This window comes from Cavia porcellus, unplaced genomic scaffold (genome assembly GCF_034190915.1).
Source record: "Cavia porcellus strain 051 isolate PalLab524CR breed Dunkin Hartley unplaced genomic scaffold, mCavPor4.1 scaffold_31, whole genome shotgun sequence".
Lineage (NCBI taxonomy): Eukaryota > Metazoa > Chordata > Mammalia > Rodentia > Caviidae > Cavia > Cavia porcellus.
The window spans coordinates 38,506,688-38,529,923 of NW_026947514.1; the positions used below are offsets into that span (position 1 = coordinate 38,506,688).

The 23,236-nt window shown below is 33.6% G+C and overlaps 1 protein-coding gene across 1 annotated transcript in view; it reads left to right on the forward strand.

Moving 5' to 3' along the window:
* Positions 1-23,236, forward strand: part of Kcnh5 (potassium voltage-gated channel subfamily H member 5) — a 330,578-nt gene that overhangs the window by 186,653 nt on the left and 120,689 nt on the right. The window contains exon 8 of the mRNA XM_063241526.1: positions 22,934-23,133. Within this exon, the coding sequence (XP_063097596.1) occupies positions 22,934-23,133 (200 nt within the window). The remainder of the gene's footprint in view (positions 1-22,933; positions 23,134-23,236) is intronic.

Here is a 23,236-nt window from a genome sequence, read left to right on the forward strand (position 1 = left end):
TAAGTGTTCAGTTTTAACCTATTGTTAAGTTATGCACTACCTGACAGAACCCTGAAGATCTTTTTCATCACATGCTTATTATAGTTGACATTTCTGCCACAATGATGTGCCCAGTAGAATGAACTTCATATGGCTTTATTCCATACATGTCAAGCTTTAGCAGTAATAATTTATTGAAAACATGAACATTTGATACTGTGTTACTAGAAAATAATAAAACTTAGTAATGTAGATTATAAAATAAATGATTCAAAAATATCATGTGGTATTTTATTTGATACGCAGTGTTTCATGGGTATATACAGTCTTGAAAATTAGCAAAGTGCTTTGGGTTTAACTTGCTCTTCTTTTTCTAAAGTTCAACATTAGGTTATTTTTTTAAGTCTTTTGTTAATGTGGGAATTCACCACTATACATATCCCTTGTAAAACTGCTTTAATTGTATCCTGTAACTTGTGGTATGTTGTATTGGCACTATTGTTTAATTATAAAAACTGTCTGACTTCTTTAATTTCATCAGTGACCCATTGGTTTTTCAGGAAGACATTACTTAATTTCTGTGTGTTTATGCAGTTCTTGTGGTTTCTTTTGCCTTTGATTTCCAGTTTCCTTGCACTATGATTTGATAATATGAGTGGGATTATTTCAATTATTTTGCATGTTTTGAGAGCTGGTGTGTGATATATTTTTGATATATTTTGGAGAAAGTTGCATGCACAGCATAGAAGAATGTGCATTTTGTTGTTGTGGGCTGGGCACTCTGTGGCTATCTTCTAAATCCATTTGTTCAAAGGTTGGCTCATTTCTGCTATTTCTTTGTTGAGTTTTTGTGTAGTTGATCTATTTGTATTCATAGTCTATTTATATTTCCCAGTAAAATTGTATGAGTGCTTCTTTGAGTCTTCATGTCTATTAATAGTTGGGTGCTCTAGTTATTGGTGCAAATGTATTTTTGATTGTTATATTTTCTACTTTGTTCATTTCAACTTGGATTGTTCATTTAACAAATATGTAGTAACCTTCTTTGTCTATCTTGATCAGTCTTGGTTTGAAATCCACAATGTCTGCAAAAAGAATAACTACCCATGCTTAATTTTGGGTTCTTGTCATTTAGAAAGACAAAAGCGAGTTAAACTCAAAGCATGTATGAAAGAGGAAATTATAAAGATCAGAGCAGAAATTATACAATTTAAACTAAGAAAACAATTCAAAGAGTTGGTTCTTTGAATGATTAAATAAAAGATACAAACTCTTAGCCAATCTTATCAAAAAAGGAAAGAAAAAAAGATTCAAATTTATGCAATTAGGAATGAAAAGGGTGATCACAATAGACCCTGCAGAAATCCAGAAAATCATCAGTACCTACTTTGAGAACGTGTACTCTAGTAAAATAAAAAAAACTCAGAGAAATAGACAGATTCCTAGCTATGTAGGTATTACCAAACCTGAATCAAGAAGATATATTCTAAATAACCCTAAATTAGTCAATGAAATTGAAGATATAATTAAACAGAGAAAGCCTAGGTCCTGAGAGATTCACTGCTGAATTTTGCAAAAAATTTAGAGAAGCCTTAATGCCACACTTCTCAAATTCTTCAATGAAATTGAGAAGAACGAAGTACTCCCAAATTCATTCTTGGAAGCAAGCATTACCATGATACTAATACTAGAGAAGGATCCAACCAAAAAAGAGAACTATAATGAGCATAGATGTAAAAATCTTTAAACAAAATACTAGCAAACAGAATGCAGCAAATCATCTAGAAGATTATTCACCACAACCAACTTGGATTCATCCCAGGGATGCAGGTGGTTTAACACACAAATCGATACATGTAATACACTACAATAACAGAACCAAGGATAAAAGCCACCATGATTATCTCAATAGATGCAGAAAAAGCCACTGGAAGACCAATACTCATTCATAATAAAACCATTACAGAAATTTGGAATAGAAGATCTGATTCTCAGTGTGATAAAAGCCATCTGTGACAAACTAAGAGCCAAGATCCTACTAAATGCTTTCACTATAAAATGAGAAATAAGAGAAGGATGCCCACTATTATGACTTATATTCGATATAGTTCTGGAAACCTTAGTCTGACAAATTACAAAAGAAGTAACAAAAATAATAGAAAGTAACAAAAATAATAAAGGGAAACTAAATTATCATTATTTACAGATGATATGACACACTCTTTAGAAGACATCAAAAATTCCACCAGAAGACTTGTAGATAATCAAATTCAGTAGGTTAGCTGTATATAAAGTTAACATGCAAGAATCAATTATTCTTGTATTCTTGTGCACAAATAACAAATTCTCTGAGAGAGATTAGGGAAGCAACAACTTTCACAGTAGCATCAAGAAAAATGAAGTCCTTAGGAATCAATATATTGAAGGAAGTAAAAGATCTTTACAGTGAAAACTAATGCCCCCTGAAAAAGGAAACTGAAGATATTAGAATATTGGAATATTAGAATATGAAATATTCTAATATTCCAATATTCTAATAGAATATTAGAATATGAAAAGATATCCTTGTTCTTGAGGATAATAAAACTAACATAGTGAAAATGGCCATATTTTAAAAAGTGTTATACAGATTTAATGCAGTGCCAATAAAATATCAATAGCATATTTCACAGAATTAGAGAAAGCAACCCTAAAACTCATTTGGAACCAGAGGAAATCTAGAGTAGCAAAAGCAACTCTGGGTAACAAAGGTAAAGCAGGGTGCATTACAATCCCTAAGTTGAAATTATACAAGGCTACAGTGATAAAAAATGGCATGGCGTGTTGGAATTTAGGGCACTGAGCAAGAAAGCAACATGCCCCACTTCCTGGTAAGCGGCTATGGCAGGTGAACCGGGAAGGTGAACCAGTGGCAGGGTGAACCAATCAGCATCTCCTGTGAGCCCACTGGGGTGCAGGTTGAGAATCAACCTTTTCCTCTGCCCTGCCGCTAGCAACCGAGGGCCAGACATCTGAGCATCTCTTAGAAAGATGATCGTATAGCAAATATAGAGGATTTCCTTCTGTCTTTTCTTTGAAGGCCAACATTGTTTTCATTGTTTTGCTTTTTTCTGATTAATTGTTTTGCACTACTAAATATTCTGGTTTGATAGGTTTTAAAATGTTCTGTTTTTGTATGATTTTGTTATACCTGAATGGAAAATTATTGTTGAAGATAACATGATACTATGGTACCTCTTACTGTTATGCCAGTATCTTGCTCTGAAGTTCTTACCAGTTTCAGTGCATTGTCTCGATTGGCATTGTTCTGTCTTGTTCTGTTGTATTTTACTACTTGAAAAAAAATCCGGCATGGCACTGGCAAAGAAAGAAACAAAAAACAAAACAAACAAGGATCAAATGAACAGAAGTGAAGATGCAGAAATAATTCCAAATGTATTCAGCTATTTTATCTTTGATAAAGAGGCCAAAACATTCATGTGAAGAAAAATAGTTTCTTTAGTAAATGATGCCAGGAAAACTGGCTTTCCCCATGCTGGAGATTAAACCTAGAATCACTTGCATCTTTCACCATGCACTAAACTAAAACCAAAATGACTCAAATATCTAAATATTAAAACAGAAGCACTAATATTCTAGAAGATACAACAGGAAGAACTCTTGAAGACATAGGTATAGGCAAAAACTTTATGAAGAAAACTCCAGTTGTACAGGAAATATTACAAAGAATCAACAACTGGAATATTATCATTGATTTTGCCAAGCAAAAGAAGCCACCAACAGAATGATGAGATGACCCACAGAATGGGAAAATATTTACCAGCAGTTTCTCAGACAAAGGACAAATACGTGGAATATAGAAGGAACTCAAAAACATCAGACCCCTCAAATTTAAAGACCCAACCTAAAAATGGTAATCTGAAATGAATGAACACTTCTCAGATGAAGAAGTACGAACAGCAAATAATACTGTTCCAAGCAGTGCACATGATTACTTTAGGAAATGTACAATTCGTAGACAATATTTTCTTACCTTTAATAAATTTGTACTTCATGTAGAGAACTTAAAAGTATATAATGAAGGATTTTCAAAAGAATTGGACCAGTAAAGGTCAAACTAAAGAAGATGACAGAGACTGAATGTGTAGAAAGCCAAGATACTGTGGATAGTTTCTGGGGCTTTCAAATCTGCAAGTCAGTAATGGTATTAAGAGTCTCCTGACTGGAACTCAGCCATTTTATTCTGAAAGATTCTTCCCAATACCTTTCAGTTTATTTCTCTCTTATCTGCTAGCTTGCTTATCTGTCTTTAGTTTCTTTCCCACCCATCCAACCTGTCTGATGGCAAAATAAGTGCTGTTTTTCTAAGTAGCATTTTATTCCTATTCCTTAAATACTGACTTAAGGTTCAATTGTTTAAGACCTATAAAGCTCAGTAGCAAAGGAATACAGAGTCTGTTTCAGAACTGAGAAAGCCCTGAAAATTCACGTTATTTTTTGGTCAATTCAGGTTAGGTTATAATACCTAGAACTTGAAGTTGGCTTTTTTTATTAGTAGCTACTACCTTTCTTGACTTTTCTTCTTACACCAATCTGTGACAGTGATTCATGTAACAACCACCTGTTCTTAGACCTGATAAAATGGTCTCTTCAATCACTGGCCTGAATTAGCGCTCTGGGATTATGGCAGCAGTCTCTCATATGCTCTAATGCCAGCACCTGCTCTTTCCTGGTTACTGCAGTGATTCTAAATTAGTTTTCTACGGAGATCTGCAAAATGTTTGTAGGTTCTCAATGATCAAAAAGGATTCCAAGAAAAAACAAGTATGAAAAATGTGTTCTTTACTGATGGGCTTCTTCGAGCTTTTGATATGCTAATATGCATTGTGATATGCTAATATGCATTGTGATATGCTAATGTGAAGTGGGACTCTTTAACAGAAAGAATTAATATGCAACATTAACGAAACTTATTTGATCCAGAAACAATTTCTTTTTGGAGAAACATCTGTTACCATCATTGAGAATTACAGTGTTCCAACAGTCTACATAAAGTACAGTCTGCAGGTTTTGGCTGCTCTAATTCAAATTCTTTATAGTCTGACCAACTCATTTGCCTTCTAAAAGCATACTTTTCTCATCTTCTATACGTTTTCAAAATCTATTGTCTGCTTTAAACCCTTGGAATCTGCCTAATTTGAATATAGTCCCAACAACCAAGGAAATAGATAGCTTCATATTCTAGAGCCTTGTTTTTATTCTTTATGCTGATTCAGAAAATGTAAAAAGCAGTTTGGAGGAAAAGTAATATTCTAGTTGTAAGGAAATGATAGTTGTGTTTAGGCATCTCATCAGGCAATCTGAGAAATGCATTCATCCAAGTAAAGTGATTGGGTAGGCACTTGTGATGTGAGATGACAGTGCATCTAAACAGGGAAGCCTTCTGAGTTCAGATGTTACGTGGTTTCCTGCGATGGATGAACTTCCTCAGAGAGTGGTCGCTGATACAATCAATTACCCAAAGCTGTAATTTATCTCTTATGATGAGAAGAAATAATAAAAGGGTAGTGACACACAGCTTCTCTAACATACTCTAGCCCTCCTTCCTTACTCCTGTTGTCCTAGCATGACTATTAGCAGTACCTTGTTTGGCTTTACTAAATGTGCCAGATTGGATGATTAGATAAGAGCACCATAGGTACAGGAGGAGATGAGACCCAGTAGAGATGTAGCATGTCCCACAGATGAAGGAGGTGGCCGTGTTTTACAAAAGAGAAGCTATGAAAGTTGTGAAGGGCATGTGAAGTTAGCAATGGTGAGAAGAACATGGAATAATTTCAGCTGGAAAATAAAGTCAATTTATTTAGTTTTTACTTTATCGACCATTTTGTCAGCTGTGTGGTTATTTAATATCGGCCTTCTTATTGTTTGATATTTTTCATATTGCTGATATATTGTTTATGTTTTTAAACAAGATGAGGAAATTCATAATCATATAATTATACAAACATAAAGTTGTTCATCTGTTAGTTTAACAAATAAAAATAAACGTGTAATCTGGTTTCCCACAATGCTTAGCATTCTGTTCACACACATCAAGCCCTTAATAAAGGTGTACTCATTACATTAATGAATTTCCTGTCTCCTGGTTATTGCAAAAAAAAAGAGACATCTTGTATTTATAAATGTATAAAGTACCATTTGTAAAATTTTTGTCTGTGCATATATAGTTTAACAAATCTCTACTCACAGACTAGTTCTATGTTTCCCTCAAACTATGTTGTTTGTTACTACTATTTTTTGTTAGTTGGCAAATTTTTTGATAACTCATTTTATTGCAGATCAAGAAGTTTTTCTTAGAGATCATGAAGGAGATAGATGATACCGACCTTGCCTTGAAGAATTTAGAGGACAAATTTACTCAAGAATTATTTTGCCTTGTTTTGATGAATTGTTTGCTATGTAGTACATGAAATTTTAATAGGCAGTAAAATAATTCCTGCACTGTGTCAGGCAGCAGGAGACAAGTAGTTGTGTAAATGTTCTATCATACTTAGAGGATCAGAGGAAACCTTACACCTCTTTTTAGATTACCAGACTAAATTAACTTTTATTCATGTTTTCACTGGACAAAACTCTGACTTCATTGGAAAATAATTTAAGGATATAGTTTCTTTTTTGCAGGAGTTCAGCGTCTAGGTAGAAAAGTGCCAAATTAATTTTTGGCAAAAATACTGATAAACTTCTTTTTCTCATTATGTAGATCTTATTGTGTAGGCTCTCTTAGAGTGCCTTAAAGATACGAAGGCATAGTAATTATTATTTAAAGAGAAACATAAAATCACATAAATGATCGTTTAGGATGTTTTGCCTGCTGGCCATGTGCAGACTGTACTGTAACAGCCTGGGACTGAGCAGCTGTTAGCTATAATGATAGCATAGCCCTGGAATAACAAAACTGGATTCTGCCACGTTCATAGAAAAGAGAAAGGGGATCATGAGTATAAGAGATATTGTGGCAGAAAAATGGAAAACTCTTAGTGTTTGGTTTCATAAAGAGGATTATACAGACCCCAGCAAGAGGAGTCAAAATGATGAGTGGAGCTTGGGATATAGCTCAGTGGCATAAGTGCCTGCCTGTCAAGCACAAGGTCCTGAGTTTAATTCTTGGTACAAAAAAATGCACCTGCTGAGGGCTGTGGTGTGCTTCATCAAAAGGTCGGCTTCATCAAGATACTTTCACCTCTGAAAGATGTAACTTGGTCCACATTCTACCATATAAGCAGTAGAATTCATCATGTGACCCAAGGCTACATGTGGCCCTGGACAGCCAGTGATGTAGTCCTAAAAGAATGTAAACTTTATCATTATTATGGAATTTTTAATGATAATTTTCATGACTTGATTGGACTGTGCTCAAATGCAGACTGTGGAGGGGACAAGGAAATACTGGGTTGGGGAAGACACAGTGTAGTGCTCACTTCCTCTCCTGTGCCCACCACACATACTTGGTGGGATCCAAACCTGTGAGAATCAAACATCACATGCACTTGTGCAGGTTGGTAAGTAAAACACTGATGATTGTTTATAATAGCTTTATCCTACCTGCACTGTGAAGAGTCATTATGATTAAGTAGACAAATAAGATTTCTTATAATTATTATGCTTGGGCTTGTGTGATTGGTTAAATAATTTAATAAGTTAGTTTATTACTTATATACATTAACTATATTATATGTTGTGTGCGATTCAAGACAGTTCCTATTGAAGGCCAGGCAAACTGAAAGATTTCACACTTACAATGGAAATTATAAAGATTACAAAGTCTGGGGAAATGTTCACAGAATGAATTTACAATAACTCATTTATCTCTTTGTAGCTCCAAAATAAAGCCCTTCACTCCATCTACCCAAAATGTCAATAATCTGATTTGAAAACTTGATATTTAGAATCATTTCCAGATTAGAGAGGAAGCCCAAGAATGGTGGTCATCTGATGGATCTTTGGACCTGGACATACTATTATTTTCAAAAGTACTTTAAACAAGAGCGTTGCTGGTGACAGACATGTTCACACATTCCTGAGTTCAATAAGAGGCTTTTTCACAGGGGGAGCCTACCAAAAGTTGGAAACCTCCTAAAAAAGTACTGGCAGGCATCTCAATTAAATTGCAATGGTAGGTTAATGGGTGTAGAACTGATTTAGCAATGCAATATCCAATGGTGGTGATGGGGACACTAACAATGGTAGCTTTGTATCATTCCTGTCCCTTCAGTACTTTATCATCCAAGACTCACTAATTAAAAGTTCCATCCCATGTCATAGAATATGTGAAGCAGGTTCAAAGAGATTACCAGGAAACTAAAAACTCTATCGAAAACTGGCATAATAGCTTGAAAGATACTAAGGATAGATTATCTGAACTGGAGGGCAGATTTGTAATATGGGAGCATGAAATGAAAAACTTCTTAAAAATAACAAAAAAAAAAACCCAAGCAGCAACAATACAAAGGCTAGAAGATGATAAGAGGATCTATAACTTAAGAATTAAGAACATAAAAGAAGAAGTAGGGACACAAACAAATGGACTACAAAAGCTATTCACAGAAATAATCCAAGAGAATTTCCCTAATTTAGCAAAAGGTAAAGATACTCAGATGTATGAGGCATACAGGACCCCAGCCACCTACAACCCAAACAGAGCTACACCTAGGCATATAGTAATCAAAACTCCAGAAATCCAGTATAAGAACAGAATATTAAAAGCCATCAGAGACAAGAAACAGATCACTTACAAGGGAACACCCATCAGAATTACAGCAGACTTCTTGGCACAAACCATGAAATCGCGAAGAGCGTGGGGGGAAATAATTCAAGCTTTGAAAGATAATAACCTCCAGCCAAGAATGATGTATCCTGCACAACTGTCCCTAGAAATTGATGGAAAAACAAGGTGCTTCCAGGATAAAGAGGAACTAGGGGAATTTGCAAACATCAGTTCAACTCTACAGAGAATACTGCAGGATATTCTAAAAAAGGAAAATAACAAGATTCCAGAAATGGTGGCAGAGAGGCCACAATAAATGGAGCAGAAAGTGAAATGAAGAAGACAAACTGACAACAAACGACAGAAAAAGAGCTCAACAGAAATGAGGCAGTGAAGATCGGATGGTAGGAACAGCTATTTTGGAGAAAACAAGACATCATAATAGCTAGTGCTGATTTAGTATCATCTTGTTTTGAAGTCCCATCAAACATGTATTCTTCTGTCTCCATCAGTCTTAAAAGGTTGTATCTTATTGGATTTTATTATATATGATAATATAAGGAAAATCTTTTATAGAAGAGGAGATTATACAGAAACCATTGTTCATTTTCTGTTAATTGGTTCTAAATACCCTGTAATAATGTCATTCTCTTTTATAGTGTCTTGGTATGTTTGGTGCTACAGTATACGAAGTTATACTCAAAGATTTCAAGGAAAGAGACCCTATGGTAACTATTTTTATGTCAGGATATCTTGTGGTGAAACACTGTTTTGCTTAAATGGTTATGTTTTGACCTGCGCTGTTCTGTTGTTATGCCCTCTTTTATCTCAATCCCTTTTTTTAAAATTACTTTTTTCTTTTTATATTTTTAACTAAGGGAAAATAAAAAATAGCAAGATACATTATAGTAACCTACTTTGATTTCCTATTAACTTGATTTGAAATCCTGTATTGCCCTCACCATCTTGTTTTGACTGATTTTCCCCTCTTCTGCTTTGCTTGATAGTACCAAGTTCGAAAGTACAGGCAAAACTGTGAAAACAATAAGATTCATTATGATGCCCATTCCAGTTGACTCTTATCTTCTTTTAAAGTCCTGTAATGTCTCCAATACTTTGGTTTTATTCTTTATTGTTTTGTTCAATTTTATTATAACTGGCAATTCTTCTTAAAATAGCAAGAGGCAGTATGATAACCATTGTTGATCACCTTGTATTTTGTTTTTACATTATCTATTATGTCCATCCTTTTGATTTGACTGACTCTGTTCTGATACATTGCATTTGGTTTTACTCTCTTCAAAAAAAAGTAGTAAGAACTGTGGGAGTAATAAAACCCAAAATGTGTAATAGTCTTTGTACAAAAGAAAAGAAAAGTGCTCTAAAGGTTATAACTGCATATATGTTTAAGTGTATAAGATAGATAACCATATTACTGAGTTTTTTTTTTTGGATCATTGAACAAAACTGTTTGCACTCTCACTGTTTGAAAGTCTACTTTATGTGCTTCAATTTTGTAACTTTAACAACTATTTCTAAGATGAGAATATGTAATCTAGAAACCAGTGATTTCTTACTGTTTATTTTTTAAATTTTGTATTACTTATACCCTTTTTCTGTTTTTTTTCTTTTTCTCCTTAAATAAAAGAAAAAGTTCCATCCCACTGCTAACTATGCATCCAGTTTTCTTGAATTTGGAACTTTTACACTGTAAAAATGAATGCTTGATTAGGATTGATGTGTCTTATAATGAGTAAGCTGTATTTCTCAGCATTAGCAGAGTAAACTAAAACTTTCTTTTTCAGTTTCAGAGATGTTAGTAAATTTTCTTTTGGATTAAATAGCTGCTTTTGGTAATGTGGTGATCATAATAGATTTAAAGTCCCCTTGCTTGTATCACATTCTAGCTTAATATGGACCCAGAATATCTTTTGTTCACTTAAGGGATACACATTGTTTTCTCTTGGTTTACATTCTAGCCCTGGAAGTATTTAGTTCTTTGAGATTTGCTATTCATGCATGAGCAAGTTTGCCTGCTATAATTAGTAAGCAACCTGTGTTGGCTACATGGTATCTGCTGTGAAACAGAAAGATTATTATTTGCAGTATCCATTTTAAGGTTGATACGGTTCAGTTTGGTAGTGTGGTTGTTGAGAATAAAGTTTGGTCTGACTTGGGTGAGATCAATTTCTGAACTTTCTGCCCCTATACTTACAGTGAGAATAAAATAGTAATTTAGGGTATTTTTTGTGGATTTGACTAGATAATGTTTGTCAGATTCACAATCAACATGAACACTTACTTGTTAATGCTATTACTACTATCAGGCTTACTAATGGCTTTCCTAGAGTGTTACCTCAAATATGTTATCTAATTGCTCTTTATAGATATTTATAATTTTAGCTTTCAAAGACCATAGTTTACTCTTTTTAAATAGACATGGTGTATGCTTTATTGAAAAAAATTATATGCATGCAGTAATACCTTGGTTTGTGCATGGTTTGCAAACAAAAGCATTTGGCAAAATACTGCTTCTGTTTTCAAAACCGACATTGGGTGACACAGCCACAGCGATCTTCCCTACACAAACACAGATGCAGTCATTGTCTCCAAAATTACAAAACAAATTAAGCTCTTAAGCCAAGGCATCACTGTAACAGGAAATTCTCTTAAATTTTTAAAACTTTAACATCTTTAAAACAAGCAGAAAAAGAAATTAAAAAATCATCACAAATCCTGTTCCCCCAAAATAACAGTTGTGTACATATTATAAATGTCTTTAATAGACATAATTCTCTGCATATGCATAAATCATTTTTATAAAGATACATGTGAAAAATACATGTAAAGATTAATCTTTTTCAAACAAAAATGTATTATCATTCTTTTTGTATCTATGCCCAGAGATTCCTATCATCATCCTTTTTTATTTTAAAGAGAATAAAACAAAACAAAACAAAATAGAACAAAGCAAATTAGAACAGAATAATGCAGGCAGCCAGGCCTTCAAAACAAGAAATCAACAGTAGCTACCATGTCTCTTGTTTTCTTCAAAATAATTGTCCATATCTTCATACACCATAAAATCAAACAAAACATAATAGTATAAAACCAATCAAAACAAAGAATGAAAGCATTACAGGACTTCAAAACAAGATAATATGAAATCAACAATGGCTACAATAATGTCTCTTGTTTTCTTCCACATAGCTGTCCGTACTTTCATGCATAATGAAATCAAATAATATAAAACAGACTAAAACCAATCAAAGCAAAAGAATGAAAGCATTAAAGAACTTCAAAACAAAATAACAGGAAATGAACAATGGTTACTGTCTTGTTTTCTTTAAAACAGCTCTCCATATTATCACACATAATAAAATCAAATACAACAGAATAAAACCAATCAAAACAAAAGAATAAAAGTATTATAGGACTTCAAATCAAGGTATCCTATCATCATCTTAATGGATAATTTTCCATTGTGTTTATACTCTCATTTATATTGTGGAATCTTTATTTGGGGACATTTTACCTTTTTCCTTAATGAAAAACATGCCAGTGAGGACTTTTGTCCACTACTTTTATAATTCTGTAGTATAATTTCCAGGAAATGGAATCATTTGGTCAAGCACTATGTCTATTTAAACTTTTAATGTGTACTTAGTATAGGCATCTGTTCTTGGTTAACTTATGATGAAAAATTTACCTATGAATTTTCAATGTAAATTACAAATGATTCTAATTAACTATCAAGGTTCAAAATTTGATGTCCCTAGCTTCTGATACTCCCGGGACAGGTTATCTGACCAGATCATTCATAATTTGCAGCCCTGTTAGTGATGGTTTTCTTGGTTGTGTGCCTCCTACCAACTTTCGACAGTACATTTTTGTATATTCTCATTTTGAACTGGGATGGTTCTTGTGTACTTGCTGTTTACTTTGCTATGGAAGGAGAATATTTTCATCTTATTTCAATTTCTATTTTTTATGTGCCCAGAAGTTATTCATGCAGAGCTATTGAAGAGAAAATTTAAAAGGTATGCACTTTAAGAACTTCATTTTGTGTATGGTGAGCAAGTCAACACATATTCAGGATTTTAAAACGTAAGGCAGATTTATTTTTAACACTAATTTTATAGATAAATAAAAAGTGACTACTACATTCTTTACTTATTGCTACTTTTCATAGTTTGGTGCTAAATTTACCAAAATGGTTGGAGATATCTTTATTGCAAAGGAAAGATTTCTAGGTTCTTCAAATGTATACTAGTACAAAATGACATTAATTATAATAAAAGAAATTATAATGAATCTATTATAAACTCACTGTATTTCATTCTGTTTTATCTGCTGTAGTTGACAAAGCTAGATTTGACATTACAAAAAGCAGTTAATCTTTGCATTTATAACTTGATAGTCACAGAAATATCTCTTTTTCAAAATACTGGCATGTTATCATGTCTGAAATTTCATCATAGTCATTTCCTTATTGTGGACTTCAAAGATTTTTATATAAAATTTTTAAGTATTCTGAAAGATCCAACTCATATCACCATATTAATCATCTCAGACCAAAAATACACTATTGCACCATCCATGTGTGCATGGGGTATGTGGTAGAGGAGGAAATGTGCCACCTTCTAACTTGAAGAAAATTATTAGAAATAAAATAGAAGTATAGAACTAAAATATGTGACATCAGCTACATAGCTTTTGAAATATGTTACACTTTCAGTTATTTCTGGAATATATAAAAATAGCAACTTTTAGAGTTAGAAACTCAAAATAAAAGTCCCCTCAGTTATAAAAAAAGGAAGTCAAACATGTTGTCTTTTCGGAGTTGGCATTCTATTCTTGGGAATATAGAGTTATGTGTTGTGTTGCCTTTTGCCCAATTCTGCATCACTTGGCAGAAACCTACTTTATTCCTTTAGTCTAGTCAGATGACAGTTTAGAATTTCTTTGCAACCAGGGTTTTTGAAACCGTAGCATCAAACTGTAAATTTTTTTCTCTTTGGCAATGTCTGAGTGACTGCGCATTGACAGCAGTTTCTTGAGTTTTGCTTTTCAAAATTCCTTTTCTCTCCTTCTTTTCAAAGTAGATTTAGGGTTCCTAACAAATATATAGAGGACGGTCAGTGCTGGCGTAGACAGCAGTGCACTGCTTGATGTTGTAGTTTAGCATCTAAAACAGCTGTAGAGTATTTCTGTGGGTGTCCAGTCCAGCTTTGGGCCTACTAATACAAAGCAGAGTGTGCTCTCATGAACAGTGGGGCAGGTCCGGGAATAAGGGAGCTGAGCGAGGTGAGAGGTGTATGTGAGGATGGGAAGAGGCAGACACTCAGAAGGAGCCGGAGGCTTCTAAAGGTAGCACACAGTTTTAATCCTTGGCTGTTAGACCGAGGATTTAGCTCAGCAGCTTAAGCACCTGCCTGGCAAGTATAAGGTTGTGAGTTCAGTCCCCTCCCCTGCAAAAAAACTAATTTCTGGATGTCTCTGGTTACCTGACAGTTGATAAAATTGAGAACTATTGTGTAACTCATTAAAAATGAATCAAAATGATGAGATCAATATTCAGTAAATGTCTTTTATTATTGTTATTTCAGAGACATTGTACTTATTTGTCCAAATTTTTAATCAAAATTACAAAAAATTATAGCTATATAAGCAAGGTGAGCATATTAATGTTATTGAAATCTAAATGAATTGTGATAGAATAGAGCAAATAACAATTTTGGATTTATTAAGAATAAAATAAATAACTGTCAGAAGCATAGAAGTCAAATTTTCTTGACAGTCATTCTTTTTACTCTTAATTTCTCTGAGTTTTATTCAATAAACAATCTTCTCATGTATTTTAATTCATCCTTTTCTTGCCCTTTCAGTAATTCATTAGTATATTCTCAAAAGTATCTTCCTGAAATTAAATATATCTTTAGGGTATATAGGAAGTAATATCAATAATTATTGCCATTAATTGTTGAGATTATTCTGGTTGTTACAGTAAACCCAAAATTAGGTCTAAGTTGAGTGAAATCTGTGCAAAAATTATGCTAAAATTTGATAAATTCTAAAATTGATCCTTTCTGTGTCCCAACTTGTCTCAGTAGTTGACAGTTAAGTCAAATAGTGAGTTACTCAGTCAAGTCATTATTTTACGTGGAACTCCTATTTCAAAATTCCAGCATCCTTTCGAAGGATAGTGTTTTACATACTTCGCACACAGAAAGCAATGAATGAGATTTATTTCTACTAAAATAATTGGCATAATGCAAAGCTTAAGTGGACTAGTAAAAGAAAGTTCCTGCCTCATAAATGAAAACCTCAATTTAATTTGCATACTTAGGAAGGTATTAGGAAAAATTAATGCTGGATCTCATTATTAGTGGGCTTTAAAAGTCTAAAAAATAAATATTGTTAATAGGGAGACAAATAGATTCAGCTGGATTTAATGAGTAAACAAAATGATATGACCAGAGAACATAGCTTCTTTAAAGACTCAATGTCTTTATGTTATCTGCTGTAATGAGCAGCTCATGTGAGTTCAAACCATTACAAATAATTATATGACTATAGGTTTTTATTAATTGTTTAATTCTATATAAACAGGTTTATTTATATCTATCTATATATAAGTATGAATCTATTATAGATTTTCATAAACCATAGGAAATATTAGCCTTTTTTTGAAGGCTAATTTAGAGTAGTTAAAACTTAAACTTGCTTATAGGAAATAGTGGATACAAGTTAAGCATGAGGAGTCTGCTCTTTTAAAGCACTGTCTACTTAAAAAATTATATAATGAGTGGCACATAACAAATTTAATGAATATTTGCTAAATTTAATAGCTCTTTAATGTATGTGATTAGTTAAAATAACATTGTGCAATCTTTTAACCTGTTTTGTTTTTGAAAACAATATTTGTTCATGATCTTAATTTTTATATTGTGAAAATAGATATTTTTCAGTTAAAGCATAAAACCATATTAAATATTTAAATAGTTCTTTTCCAAAATGTACCTTCAGGCTGTGATGTATGTCCTAAGGGACTCTAGCTCCTCTAACTGGTTGAGACTCACTCTCTTTTATTGTGGTTTAGTTTATTATATTTACATAACTAATCAAGCTTAATGGCTCTAAAAGGACTAACCATTTATTATATTAGTGAGTCTGTAACTTATGCAGGGCTTAGAGAGCATGAATTATTTGTAGTTTATGTGATATCAGTTGAGATGACTCGAGAGGACCTCAAAATGTGCTTCATTGACTCAGCCAAAGAGCTGGTAGGCTGATCCTGGAAAACTGTCGTACACTACAATCACAGATTGCTGGCATCTTTTCTTTTTCATTTCAATATCCTTATTAAATAGCATTAGCATAAACAGAAATGAAAGTGATGGCTGAACCACCTACATTGTCTTCAGTGTTTTCAGAAGTGTATATTCATGTTGAGATTTTAAATTGCTCAGTCCCAGGCTTGGGTTTTGCTGGGAGCTCAGCCTAAACTATTGGTAAGTGGCCTTTATTCCTCTCCATGAGAATACCCAAAAGAATACTTGGGCTTCCTTGCAACTTGGAAACCAGAATCCAAAAGAGCGAGTTTTAAATAGTTAGAATTTCAAGGTTTCTAGTTTCTTAAGGATTGAGCCTAGTAACTTGTACACAATCATATCCATTTCTTGGTTACCATGTTCCATTGTCTGGTTTACCATATCACATTGGTTGAACAGTCATGGGATACTTTTAGACTCAATGGGAAGGATGGAGATCCTGACTCTCAATAGAAATGGTATCAGACTTTGTAACCACCTGTAATCTACTATAATTATTTTCAATATAATTCATTTTTGGTGAATAAGAAAAATATATCTTGTTTTTAGTAAACATTCCTTGTATGTGTGCTAGGATTTCATATTCTCAATGAGAAAAGTTTGCAAAATTAAAAGTTAAATTTAAAAGGCTTCATTAAAAACAGAAAGATGCTCATGAAATTGACAAACAGTTGTCCTAATTTCTATTGGTAAAATATGTAAATTGACTATATGGTATCTCTACCTAAAAGGAAAAATAATATAATTGGTCTATATAAAAATAGGCAGATCAGCCTTGAGCATTTATGTTTGATAAATCACAATAGACCTTTCCTATTTATTTATTGTATTAGCAAGGTTAAGATATAGATTACTTTTGTTTATAAATATTTCATTCTACCTACCTTAACATATGTTCCTTCTATTTATGTGTCACCAGTAATGACATTTTTATATAAAAATTTTTTTCTGAAAGCTTAGTTTTTAGGGTATGAATTCATTAGAACAATATTTGAATGTCTCCTGTGTTCCAAGAACTGGCATGTTTTAGAGAAATGTGTAACACTGAGAAAAAAAGGGTTAGGTTCACCAGTACCCCTGTGGAATTTGTATTTTTAGTAGGGAATATGGTTAATAAGCAAATAAATATGCAGTGTAAATTAGTGATAAAGAAGACCGATCTTAGTAAGGGAGTGGAGTAGGATACTGGAAGAAGAAGGTATAATCAGGGAAGTCTGCTGTGAAGATTTTGGTTTTGAGCAGAGACATGAATGAGGAAGAAAAATGACCATGTAAACAGAATGTATTTGGTATACAGATTTAATGTACTTAAACAGGTAAACTGTATTGTAATTTGTTGTAAGAAGCATATAGTAAAGGATTTGTTTTAGCCACTCAGTCTTGCTGTGTCTTTACTTGAAGAATTTAATTCATTTATATTTAAGGTAGTTGTTGTGTTGGGTAATACTACTGTGATTTTGTAAATTGTTTTCTAGTTTTTCTAGTTTATTTCTCTTTTCTTTACAGTTTTCTTTCATGGTTCAGTGACTTTGCATAGTACTGTGTTTTAGTGAAGTCCTTATTTTTGTCACATCTTTTTGTTTTATGGTTAACAGGGCTTATAAAATTTGTTTGATTATAGCAAACCAATTTAAAATTATATCAATTTAAGCATTGATCATAAAGAGACAATAATAAAATAAAAATACTAAGAAAACCTTTCCACTCACACTCATTTCTCCACACATTTTGAGTTTTTGATTTCCTGCTTTGTATTTTTCTGAGCTAGTTCTTAACATATTAATAATGTAATTATTTATAATTGCTTTGTTTTTCAGTCTTTATAACAATGGTGTACATGGTTTATGTGTTGTGTTTAAAATATTGAGCATTCTAAATTTGTGTGTATGGTTACCTTTTAATATTTTCATCTTACTCACTAATGTCTCCTTATGTTTAAAGGAATCCTTTCTGTCTGTGCTATTTTATACCACAAATTTTATTTTCCATCTTTTCCTTACAATATTTCCTCCTAAAGAAATTGCTGTCACCTATATTTTTCCTAGTGTTAGTAATTGTTTTAATTTAGTTTTCTCTCTACTTAAGAGTTTTGTCTTTTGGGACTGGTATTAATTCAAAGTTATCAATTATAATTAAAATCTGATTGTAAACCAGATGCTGTAGTTAAGATACTCTTGGTTTATCCAAGCACACTCTTCAGTTTACTTACCTTGTTATGAAATGTCTCCTCATGTTATGTTTAAATAAATTAATCATTATTTAATATTTGAAGAGAGTGATGTGCAGTGTGTATAGTTCATGGCTTTGTTAAATTAAGTTCTCCATTGTTTATTTGCTTATAAATCCTCCTTGGGTCTTTAGATTTCATAAAGATTATTGTGAAGAGAATATTCTTCATAAGAAAATATAGCCCATTTCTTTTCATTCTGTGGTTATACCTTGACCTAATGTTTTTACTTGTGTTTACTTTTGTGCCTTATTAGGATTTGCTGAAGGTGGTGGTATGTAGGCTGAATTAACAAAGAGTGGCAAAGTTTATTAAGGTTTATTGATTATAGAATAGTTTTTCTAGGTGGTTAGAAAGCAACATCAAGTCCTTGGAGTTTTAGGCTGCTACTAGTAGTACTATAGTGAAGAATTCTGTTACTAAATTTTATGGTTAAGCATGGTGGGCTATCTAATCCCAGTTTGAGTCTCAGCGGTCATGCCTTCAGATTTGTTAAAGTTATTTGCATACATGATTTTTATTTTTTTCAATAGGTTTTTCATTTAGATAAAATTTAAATTCATCTTACATATTTTCAAAAACAATTTTTACACCAGTGTTGATTGATTTGGATGAATCATATGACTGTGGTGGTTGTCTTGAAATTTACTAACCCTAAATTTTGTTGCATGACTTATTCAAACTTTTGTTTATTGCTTAATTTTTGTCACTGCTGTTTTCCATGGGCAGGTGGCTAAGCAAGATTTTATGAGCCACCAAAAACCGTCCTGATATCCACTCTATATTTCTCCTTTATTTCTGAGGGTTAACTTTGCTGTGTTCTTTCTTGAACATTTTGCTCTTTTAGCCTGTGAAAACCACATCTCTCTTACGGCGTGTAAGATTCTGCTCAGCAGTCTGTTATCAGTTTACTAGAACAGCATTAAGTGGTTTTTTTACTCCTTTTTCTTGCTCCTTTGAGGATCATCTCTTTGTATTTAACCTTTGAGAGTTGATTATAATATATCTTGGAATAACCTTGATTTATTTGACTCTGATCGGATCCCTTTGACCTTTATGTACTTGTACAGCATTATTATTTAGGGGTTGGGAATATTTCTGTTACTATTTATGTATATGCTTTCTACACCTTTGGCATTCTTAATATCCTCTTCAGTCCAGATAACACCAATATTTGCTTTTTAGAAATGGTCGTCCCCATTGTTTCTGTAAGCTTTCTTCATTTTTTCCCCTTTTTTCTTCTTCCAACTATGTGTTTTTGGTTAGACTTGTTGGGTGCTTACTGATTCTTCTGTTTGGTCTTATTGGTGCTTGTTACTATGGTTTTTATTTCAGTTGATGTAGCTTTTAGCTCAAGGGTTTTTATTCTATTTTTAGTTCAATCTTTGTTTTTTTCTCTGATAAAATACTGAATTGTTTCTCTGTGTTTTCTTGACAGTCATTGAGTTTCCTTAAAATGCCTATTTTAAATTCTCTGAGAATCTATGTACAGTTTGCTTAATGATCAGTTATTGACTCCTTATTTTGTCTCTTACGTGTGCTCATTTTCCCTATAAGTTATTAATGCATGTTGTCATCAACAATGTCTGTACAAACCTGATTTTATTTATTCTCCTCCTAAAAGTTCTAAGCAGGCTGCTTAGTTTCTCTGAGTCTTTGATAAGTGCATTAAATGTTACCCAGAGTTTAAGTTTGCTACAAGTTTACAGTGGGCTCATTGTCACTGTTTTAGTTCTAGAGGATACTCCAGCTGAAGGTGGTCATATATCCACAGTTGATGTGTTTTTCAGGATGGAATGGTAGGGTGCCCAAAAGACAGTAGCTGATTCTTCACATTTTTGTCTAGAAACAGGGTGAGTCCATACATAGTCTGGACTACATACTAGGCTACAGTCTAAACTCACATGATTCTGCCTGATAATGGGCCTCACAATAGAGAGACTGGACTAGACTCTTGGGCAACTGAACAATTGCTTACCTCTTTTCCCCTCAAACTTACAATAACTCCCTCAATATAGTGCTGTCTATGGTTGGGTGAGTGATAGGACTAGGGTCTCATAGCTATCAGTGCCACCACTCTGGTTTGCCCCAGAGCCTGCTAAGAACTGTGCAGCACAGAGCAGGGCCAAGGCCACTGCTGCTATGGGGTACCTGAAGCTTGAGACCACTGCACAGAGGCAGGGGCAATTTTGACCACAATGCATGTGTGTCTCACTGAGGCCTCAGGTATTTGCCCAGTACCTGGATAGGCCTAGAAGCTCTGTCTGTGGGCATTGACTTGGATTCAGGAACTGTTGGACCTTCCCAGTGTTTGGTTTCCCTGAGTACTGAGTTTAAGGGAAAGTCTGGTGCTTTCTTTCCTCTCTTATTCTTTAATAGGTGGAACATCTCTGCACACTGTTCTTTCTGAGAATATAGAGGACTGTTGGAGGCAGTCTTTTAAGTGCCAGGCTAGTGGGGGCCAAGGTTCTTTATGTAGGAGCTTCCTGGGATTCTGCAGGACTTGGATCCTATATTTCATGCAAGGCCTTGTACAGAGTTCCAACTATGAGATCTGGACTTAATTCCCTTTTCTTCTGTCAGTTGGGGGGGGGGGGAGTCTTTCTGCACACTGCAGTGCTTGAAGTTTAGGAAGCTCTTTCTTTTTCTTTCTTCAGTATTTTTTTATTAGTATACTAAATCCAGATACTGTGATCTTGACCTGATTTCCTTGGCTCTTAGGAAGGTAGTATTATGCCAGAATAACTGTTCAAATTTATCTTTTTGTTAGAGACATTATACTACCTCCATGTGCTCCATTTCAATGTGCAAATGTGTTAAATTGAAAGGTAGTTAGTAAGACATTTAGCAAATTTAGTATGATTTCAAGGATCTAAGGGAGCTGAATAGGTTAAACATTCTTTTTAAAAATTAGGTAATTCTAAGGTATTAGTTAGCAACTCTTAATACCTAGAAGCTAGGTTCTATGCTAAAACACAATTAAAGCACTATTTCCGTGACTCTTACAAGGTTTTTTTTTTTTTTTTTTTTTTTTTTTTTTTTTTTTTTTTTTTGGCTTTCCAGGTAGGGACTTATACCACTGAGCTGAGCCCCTGGCTCAAAGTTCAGTTTTAAAAAGTTCATTATTTTCAAAATATAAATTCTGTTCATTTCTCTTTCCTGAAATCATGAAATTCTATATTTGCTAGATATTTCTTCTTATTTTGTTCACATTATTTTATGTTGTTCTTTCTTAATACTAACCATAATGGAATAAGCATGTAAAATCTGTGATGACTCCCACTTTTTGTTTAATATGAATATGTAAACATCTAAAGACTTATTTGAAAACTATCAATACTATATTTCTACCCAGGTTTGGCAAAGTATTATCTAACTTAACAAGGGCTCTGTATACACTGTCATGAAAATCCATAAAGAATAGCAGAAAATCTGGCTAAATTTTCATAAAAATTTCTGTGTGGAATTGAAGTTTATTATACTCAGAGAAGAATAATTGCTCTTGAAATACAAAAGCTTTCCCAAAAATGCTGTATTAAGGTTCTTAAATTGCTCCACAAGTATGATTTTATGTGACTTGTATGAAATGTTGGTGAAACTGCAAAACCAAACAACTTGTGCTCTGTTTCATAGAATGATTTGTCAAATGCTTGGAGGATGCAGGATGAAAATGATCACTGCCTTATAGTCTACGTATTTGTAAAATACTTACAGAATGTCCATGGTGACTAAAAACTATGTTTATTAAAGATCAAGGTAGACACACTACTGATCCATTTTTAAAAGAGCTCCCCCAAAATAAAGAAGTTAAATTAGGAAAACAGGCTTGGCTGGAGGTGGGGTGTGACAGGAATTTGGAGACATCTCCAATTTGGACTGAACTTGTGTGTGTGTGTTTTTTTTTTTTTTTTTTAATTTTGCTGCACCAGGTCAGTACTAGTAACCTAAACAGGTCCAGAGAAGAAAGACCTGGTAAATTATGGCTCAGCAGGGTGCGCTCCTCATTCCTGCTCACAGGGCCTTGTAGATACATAGCAGTGGTCATCAAGCTGTCTTTATGAATGATGGGATTAAAAACCTTATAATCTGACAACTCCAGACACTCCCACAGTTTTATCTCAGTTTTTCATTCCATCTGTGCTTTTGTTCAGAAACTTTTATAAAAGGAGTACTTTAATTTGTTTCTACTCCCTCTAACTTCCTGTCAAAAGTATTTATAACAAAAGGAGTATTCCAAAGCTGGGCGGCAAGCAGTCAGAAGGAGGATTCATTTCCAAGCCAAGATCATCAATCCCTAGAAAATTTGAAATAAAGCCTTACTTGGGACAGTAAGGTTACAGGACTACAATTATAAGGGTGGAATTTCTTAGGCAAATTATAACCTTGGATCATCTGACTTTTTATGAACCCCTGTTACGGTTTGTGTGGTTGACACATGTGAGTAGTCATGTTTATCACACTGAAGAGAGAAGTTCTTGTGTGAATACCAGGTTCTGGGCACTCTGCTTAGGATTTAACATGCAATGTGTAAGTTGACCAAGACCTCTCTGCCAGTGATTTAATAAATGGTATACTATTTTTTCCCTAGGGACGCTTGTTTTATTTTCATCATTTATTCTCTTTCAGCTCTTCTTTATGCAACTATTTTTGGAAATGTTACCACAATTTTCCAGCAAATGTATGCCAACACCAACCGATACCACGAGATGCTGAATAACGTTCGGGACTTTCTGAAACTCTATCAGGTCCCCAAAGGCCTTAGTGAGCGAGTCATGGATTATATCGTCTCAACTTGGTCCATGTCAAAAGGCATTGACACGGAAAAGGTAGGAAATGCTATTTTTATTATTTAAAATTTTCTGCTTAAATTGGATCTTTGGATATGTGTAGGTCTCCTACAAACATGTCGCTTGTACAATTGCTTTCTAA